This window comes from Bufo bufo, chromosome 8 (genome assembly GCF_905171765.1).
Source record: "Bufo bufo chromosome 8, aBufBuf1.1, whole genome shotgun sequence".
Classification (NCBI taxonomy): Eukaryota; Metazoa; Chordata; class Amphibia; order Anura; family Bufonidae; genus Bufo; species Bufo bufo.
The window spans coordinates 14832468-14840676 of NC_053396.1; the positions used below are offsets into that span (position 1 = coordinate 14832468).

General features: G+C 48.5%; 1 protein-coding gene across 1 annotated transcript; it reads left to right on the forward strand.

Moving 5' to 3' along the window:
- Nucleotides 1-5222: 5222 nt before the first annotated feature.
- LOC120977473 (glycosyltransferase family 92 protein F13G3.3-like) lies at nucleotides 5223-7765 on the forward strand. The gene has a single exon (XM_040405438.1). It carries the CDS (start codon nucleotides 5726-5728, stop codon nucleotides 7049-7051), a length of 1326 nt encoding a protein of 441 aa, XP_040261372.1. The 5' UTR covers nucleotides 5223-5725; the 3' UTR covers nucleotides 7052-7765.
- The last annotated feature ends 444 nt before the right edge of the window (nucleotides 7766-8209 follow it).

Below are 8209 nucleotides of genomic sequence, written 5' to 3' on the forward strand. Positions count from 1 at the left end.
TTCGATGTGCCGGCTCGTGCTGCCTCTGCTGCGAAGCTCCTTATGTCCATCAGACAGGGTTCACGATCCGTAGCTGAATACGCCATTGAGTTTCGTACCCTGGCAGCAGGGGTGGGCTGGAATAATGAGGCTCTGGTCGCTGCTTTCTCTCATGGTCTCTCGGATGCCTTGAAGGATGAGGTTGCAGCTAAGGACCTACCAGTGGAGCTCGAGTCTCTTATTTCTTTCCTGATTTTGATTGACACCAGACTCAGGGAGAGACCTTCCTTTAAGGAGAGCCTGCGGAGGTTTTCTAACAGATTGGCGCCTACGTTTGCTGTCCCACCCGTGCCTCCCTCTCCTCCCACGCCTCCTGGGGATGACTTGTCTGGGGGTGAACCCATGCAGCTGGGGTTTGCTCGCCTGTCCGAGGGGGAGAGGGTACTCCGGAGACGCGAGGGCCGATGCATGTACTGTGGTCTCGGTGGGCATTTTCGGTTGGCATGTCCGAACCGTCCGGGAAACGCTCGCACCTGAGATCCTGTCGGGGGCAGATCTTGGGTGGAGTCTCCTCGTCCCCGGTTTCCCGTGTTGACAAACCACTGATCACTGTTGTCCTCTCCTGGGTCGGGGGCTCGGTGACGACCCAGGCGTTGGTGGACTCTGGTGCTGGTGGTTTGTTCATTGATAATGTGTTCGCTGCCGCCAATTCCATTCCTCTGCAGGCTCGAGGTTCCCCACTGGCTCTTGAGGCGATAGACGGCAGACCCCTTCTGCCGCCACACGTGACTCATGAGACCCTTCCAGTGGGGATAGCCATTGGTGCCGTTCACAGAGAGTCGGTCTGCCTCCAGGTTATTTCGTCTCCACACTACTCGGTGGTCTTGGGGTACCCCTGGCTCCGGAAGCATAATCCGACTTTCGATTGGAGATCGGCCGAGATCCTCACGTGGTCACCGCAGTGTGGGGCTAGTTGCATCCATGGGTCTGTCAAGTTGCTGTGTACTTCCTCGGACTCTCTGTTGCCTCCTGAATACGAGGAGTACCGGGATGTATTCGATAAGGTGCGCGCGGTTGCCCTACCTCCGCACCGCCCATACGATTGTGCCATAGAGTTACAATCTGGTGCCGTTCCTCCTCGTGGCAAAGTCTATCCACTGTCGGTAGCGGAGAATGAGGCCATGGAGGAGTACGTGAGGGAGGCGCTTTCACGCGGACACATTCGCAAATCCTCGTCCCCGGCAGGGGCTGGATTTTTCTTTGTGAAAAAGAAGGGCGGTGAGTTGAGGCCTTGCATCGATTACAGGGGTCTCAATCGCATCACGATCAAGAACGCTTACCCGATACCCTTGATTTCCGAGCTGTTCGATCGCCTTAAAGGGGCCACGGTCTTTACCAAACTCGACCTGAGGGCGGCATATAACCTGGTAAGGATCAAGGCGGGTGATGAGTGGAAGACCGCGTTTAACACCAGGACCGGTCATTATGAATCCTTGGTTATGCCCTTTGGGTTGTGCAATGCGCCCGCAGTCTTTCAGGAATTCATCAACAATGTTTTCCGTGACCTGTTGCAGCAGTGTGTGGTGGTCTATTTGGATGACATCTTGGTATATTCTGAATCCATGGAGGCCCACATTCTGGATGTCAGACGAGTGTTGCAACGGTTACGAGAGAACAAGCTGTTCGGTAAGCTTGAGAAATGCGAATTTCACCGATCCCAGGTAACCTTCTTAGGTTACATCATTTCCGCTGAGGGGTTCTCCATGGATCCTGAGAAGGTTTCGGCTGTCTTACAGTGGCCCCAGCCCAGTGGTCTTCGTTCCCTGCAGCGCTTTTTGGGCTTCGCCAATTATTATTGGAAGTTCATCAGGGACTTTTCCATGCTAGCCAAGCCTCTCACGGATCTGACCAGGAAGGGCAGTAATTTCCAGGTCTGGCCGCTCGAGGCCATCCGAGCTTTTGAGGCTCTAAAGTCCGCCTTTGTGTCGGCTCCGATTCGGTCGCATCCCAACCCTGGGTTGCCCTTTGTCCTCGAGGTGGACGCGTCTGAGACGGGAGTAGGCGCCCTTCTGTCTCAGCGTAGAACACCAGAGGGTCCTCTGCTTCCTTGTGGGTTTTACTCCCGGAAACTGTCTTCCGCGGAGTGCAACTATCAGATTGGTGACAGGGAGTTATTGGCCATCGTGCAGGCCCTTAAAGAATGGAGGCACTTGCTCGAGGGTTCGGTGGTTCCGGTCCTCATCCTGACGGACCACAAGAATCTGACCTACCTTTCTGAGGCCAAGAGATTGACACCACGTCAGGCCAGATGGGCTCTGTTCTTGTCACGTTTTAATTACGTGGTCTCCTACCTACCCGGTTCCAAGAACATCAGGGCGGATGCCTTATCACGGCAGTACTCCGAGCTGTCCAGGGAGGAGTCGATTCCGACTTCGGTCATACCTCCGAATCAGATCTTGGCCGCCATTCGCACCAGCCTGACCTCTCCCCTGGGTGAGCAGATTTTGGCGGCTCAATCTGGTGCTCCCTCTGGGAGACCCAACGGCAGATGTTTTGTGCCTGAGGAGTTGCGCACTCGGTTGTTGCGAACCTACCATAACTCCAAGACCGCGGGGCATCCTGGAAAGAATCAGCTGTCCTGGGCTGTTTCACGTCTGTTCTGGTGGCCTTCCCTACGTTCCGACATCGCCGCATATGTAGCGGCATGCTCCGTTTGTGCCCAGAGTAAGTCCCCTCGGCACCTTCCGTTGGGCCTTCTGCAACCCATAGCCACCGGGGAGCGCCCATGGTCACACCTGGGGATGGATTTCATTGTGGACCTCCCTGCATCCCGAGGCCATACGGTCATTCTCATGATTGAGGATCGGTTTTCCAAAATGTGCCACTGTGTTCCTCTCAAGAAGTTACCCTCTGCACAAGAGTTAGCCACGATTTTTGCCAGGGAGGTCTTCCGGTTGCACGGTTTGCCCAAGGAGATTGTGTCGGATCGGGGGAGTCAGTTTGTGTCCAGGTTCTGGCGCGCCTTTTGCTCCCAGTTGGGGATTCATCTCTCCTTCTCCTCGGCCTACCACCCTCAGTCCAATGGGGCCGCAGAACGATCCAATCAGGCCTTGGAGCAATTCCTTCGTTGCTATGTCTCCGATCACCAAGACAATTGGGTTGACCTCCTGCCTTGGGCTGAGTTTGCCAGGAACACGGCGGTGAACTCTTCCTCTGGGACGTCTCCCTTCATGGCCAATTATGGGTTCCAACCTGCCGTGTTACCGGAGGTATTCTCTCCCCAGGATATTCCGGCTGTGGAGGATCACCTTTCCGTCCTACGTGCTTCTTGGGTACAGATCCAGAAGTCCCTTGAGGTCTCTGCGCAGCGCCAGAGACTCCAGGCTGATCGCAGACGAGCGCCTGCTCCTTCCTACCAGGTCGGAGACCGTGTATGGTTGTCCACCCGCAACCTCAACCTTCGAGTGCCCACTCCCAAGCTGGCGCCTCGCTTTGTTGGTCCCTTCCGAGTGCTTCGCAGGGTAAACCCGGTAGCCTATGCCCTTGCGCTTCCTCCTGGCATGCGGATCTCCAACGTGTTTCATGTCTCCCTGTTGAAGCCACTGGTGTGTAATCGTTTCACTTCCTCGGTTCCTCGGCCTCGTCCGGTCCAAGTGGGTAATCGTGAGGAGTATGAGGTGAGCAATATCCTGGACTCACGCCTGGTCCGCGGTCGGGTGCAGTTTTTGGTCCATTGGCGTGGTTATGGTCCAGAGGAGCGTTCCTGGGTTCCCTCCGCAGATGTCCATGCTCCTGCCTTGCTCCGAGCCTTCCACGCACGCTTCCCTCAGAAACCGTTCTTTACTCCGCGGAGGAGGGGCCCTTGAGGGGGAGGTACTGTCATGGTCTTACCTTCTTGCTGTTCTCCTTCGTTTGACATGTGCTGGCGGCCATCTTGGTTTCTGGGTTTCTTGTAGCCTCCCACCCTGCGGCTCCTCCTTCCCACTGGGAGGAGCTGGATGCCCAGCTCATATATATAGGAGGTCTGTGGCTTCAGTTCCTTGCTTGGTCCTCCTGTGTTCACATGCTTCTAGACTGCTGCTGCTTCTGGTTCCTGATCCTGGTTTCGTCCGACTACCCTGCTGGTTCCTGATCCTGGTTTCGTCCGACTACCCTGCTGGTTCCTGATCCTGGCTTCGTCTGACTACCCTGCTGGTTCCTGATCCTGGCTTCGTCTGACTACCCTTCTGGTTCCTGACCTCTGGCTTCGCAAAGACTCTGCTTCGGTTTCGCCATCCGTTTGGACTTTTGCTTTACAGCTTTATTTTCAATAAAGCCTTCTTATTTTCACTTATCCCTTGTTGTACGTCTGGTTAATGATTCCGTGACAGCAATGGGAGGCAGCACTGTGGTTTAAGGCCACGGAGCAGAATTTGATAGTGTCAGTATCTGCCACGTGAACATACCATAAAGGTACTTGCAAGCGCAAGGATTTTCATGCAGAAATACCTCAAGTAAGGCCTCATGCACACGGCAGTTGCTCGGCCGTTTCATGCGGGCACTATCCGTGCGGCTGCCACGACGGATCCAGACCCATTCAACTTGAAGTTGTATTTTTTTGTGGTGCGGAGGCACGAAGAGGAACCTCATGGAAGCACTCCCGCACCTCCGGATTTCAGGCCCATTCAATTGAATGGGTCGGCATCTGTGATGCGGTGAGCACACGGCTGGTGCCCGCATATTGCGGACCCGCTGTTTGCGGGCCGCAATACTGGCCACAGCTGGCAATGGCCATGTGCATGAGGCCTAAAGCTATAGAAAGAAAAAAATCTACACTTTGTGTATTCTTATGTGAAATTGACCTGCCGTACAGAATTTGAAATCGACAGCATGTCAATTGTTTGTGCAGATTTCACCATTTGCAATGCACATTTATAGAACGTGTCATAAAAGGTGGGGATGCTTAAGGAAAAGAATTTACATGATGGGTTGTGGCATTGCAACAACTTATTCTTGCTCTTAGGTTAGGGTATACAGCAAGGGTGGAATGTAACATTCCCCTTACGCCACTTATTGGAGTAGAAAAGTTGTGAATCCACTGGATTTGCAACTTTTCAATGCATTTATGACTTTTCTAGTGGCAATTTCCAATTTATGCAGATGGGTGAGGGCGTTGAGAGAGTGGGAACATTGGCCCCATCTAATTCATAGTTATTTATGACAAACTGGCGTAAATAATGACTGAAATCTACAGCAGCTCTGAAACTACCAAAAAAGTGGGATTGGCCATTTTGAAGTTTTTTCTGTTTTGACATTTGCCGTATGGGGGAAGATATTTTTATAGTATGGACGAATTTCACACATGGCGATACCCATAATGTGTATTTTTTTTATTTTTTTTTATTTAGGAGAAAGGGCAATTTTTTTTTATTTGCAAAAATTTTATTTATTTTTTGGCACTTTTTTATTTAGTTCCCATAGGGAACTGTAACCGGCAATCATTAGATTTCTATTCTCATAAATTCCAACACATTGCATAGCATTGGAGTCTGTAAGAAATGGACTAGTTTCCTATGGAGCCCTGTTACAGACTAGGGCTCCATAGGAAACACTATGCAGTAGCCTCCTGTCATTCTCTATGACAAGGGCTGCTGCATACAAGCTCCGGCTTGCATGCAGGGGTGTAAATTGATGTGGCCATGCTCTGTTAAATTAATAATGCAGGATTTTTGTTCGGCAGATATCCAACCAGAAAGCCAGTAACATTATGTCTTCACTGCAACGCATCTTCATGTTGGTCTGCTTGCTAGTAATCATCTATGTGGCACTATATATTAGGATTAACCTACGGAAAGAAGTGCATTACAAAGTCATCTTCTTGGCGGACTACAATACCAGCAACGTAGCCAAGGATACCATCACACCTCTCAAAGGTAACAAAACATTTATCATCGCCCCTTATTACGACAACCGAGAAGAAAACCTGGTCCGAGTTTTAGGAATCGTCCATACAGAAGTTACAAACCTCTTCTGTTATTTTTGTTGCTACGGGCAGAAACATTTGACCTTAACCGAGGCAATGATAGATATCCACTCAGATCGCTTTGGCTTTCCCTTCGGCTTAGCTGATATAAACTGTTATGAACCACCAGAATGTCAAGCAACTCATATGTATCTTGACTCGACTTCAGGTGGAGACGTTGCAACGCTGACCAAGTTTGAAATTCGAAATAGTGAGCGGCAGCCGTTCTCTGCAGATTTCACGGTCTGCATTTCCACCATGCATGGAAATTACAGCAATGCTTTACAGTTCATTCAGACCATCGAGATGTACAAATTACTAGGGGCGCAAAGGGTTACCATCTATGGTAAAGACTGCAGCCAGCAGGTAAAAAAAATCTTGGACTATTACAGCAAAGAAGGTACAGTGGAAGTCATACCGTGGCCCATTGAAAAATACTTAAGGCCATCTAGCAACTGGTATCATGAAGCCAGTGATGACAAAGACATTGGTTACTATGGGCAACTCTCGACTCTGAATGACTGCCTTTATAGAAACATGTACAAAAGTAAGTACGTTCTACTCAATGACCTGGATGAGATCATTTTACCGTTTGAGCACATGACATGGGATAGTATGATGGAAAAGCTTCAACGAGAAAACCCCAATGTGGGAGTTTTCTTGTTTGAAAGCCATAATTTCCCTCAAACTGCAGTGACTGATGGAGATTTTCCAAATGTTTCATCATGGAAAAAAGTACCAGGCTTCAACTTACTAAATCATGTCCACAGAGAACCAGACAGGTTCTTTGCATTCAACGCTCGGAAGATGATTGTAGATCCACGAAAAGTTATCCAGACTTCAGTTCATTACGTTTTAAAAAGTTTTGGGAAATCACTAAAAGTTCCCCTAGAGACTGCCCTTGTTCATCACTGCAGGGGGCCTCATCAACCAAACCTCAAAAGGTCATTATTAATCAACGACAGGACAATTTGGAAATACAATGTTTCAGTGATTAGGAATGTTAACAGAGTGCTAAGCCTAATATCTTCACACACTGGAACACAAAAACATATTTCTACTCAAGGTTAAAAAAAAAAATCTGTAAATCCATGGCACATAGGAATGATGGCCAGAAACCGGGGCCAGGTTTATAGAAAATTGGATCCTGGGTGGCAAGCAAAGGATGCCCCCCCTTCCGCGAGTATTATTTTTGGAAGGTTAGGCCTTGTTCACACTGACTGTGTTCGGTCAGTGATTTCCATCAGCGACTGTCAGCCAAAACCAGGTTCAGGTCTAAACTAAAAACCTGATCTGTCTGTAGCCTCCACTCCTGGTTTTGGCTTGCAATCACACATGGAAATCACAGACCGAAACACTGATGTGTGAATAAGGTCTAACTCTCATAATTTGAAATATATTAATTTTGGGAGAAAAATGATTTCTATGCTGGCTATTTCTGATTGATAGAAATGCTTAATGTTTAAAATGTATTCCCGCAAATAAATGTATTCAAATTCTGTCCATACAGATTTATTTGAATACGTTTTCAAAAAATAAAATGAATCCGTTTTATATAGAATAATATATTTTGTTTACAAAAAAGATTTTATTAAGGTTTAAAATGTGAAGGGGAAAGAACTTTCCTGATATGTTGATTATACTGGTCCATCATCGCGCTCTGTGCCGATATACTGTAGATTTGTTCCAGGGTTACAAAGTAGAGAAATACTAAGAGAGACAGAGGACTCACACGTTACAACTAAGGTGGATCTACTTATTTCACATAAATGCATCATTGTCATAAGGCCCTCTGCCCACCATCATGACATTGTTTGTAGCTCTCAGCCAAACAGGAGTATTAGAATTTTACCCCTATTCCATCATCTACCAAAACCAGTTTATTGTGCGTAACGATAGCTTTAATTTCCCAATATAATGAGTTACAACGTCATGGTGCTAAAGACAGTGTTAACCCTATGTTAAACTTTGCATTGGAGGCCTAGGAGTTTCAAGCTCCTCCTCTTGCCAAATACTTTTGCTAACAAACTTACCACATATTACTTGTAGAGAACAAATTGATACAAATAGATGCACATTATATCTCCCTAACAGTTGTGCTTTAGTTGGGCTTTGAGAAAAAGACCACAGAAAAAGAACAGTGCAACCTGAGCAGAGGTTTGGCAGCAGGGTGAGGGGGAAGGAGGAGTGGGCTGAATTAACTCTTCATTTCTTGGGCTCTGTATAGGT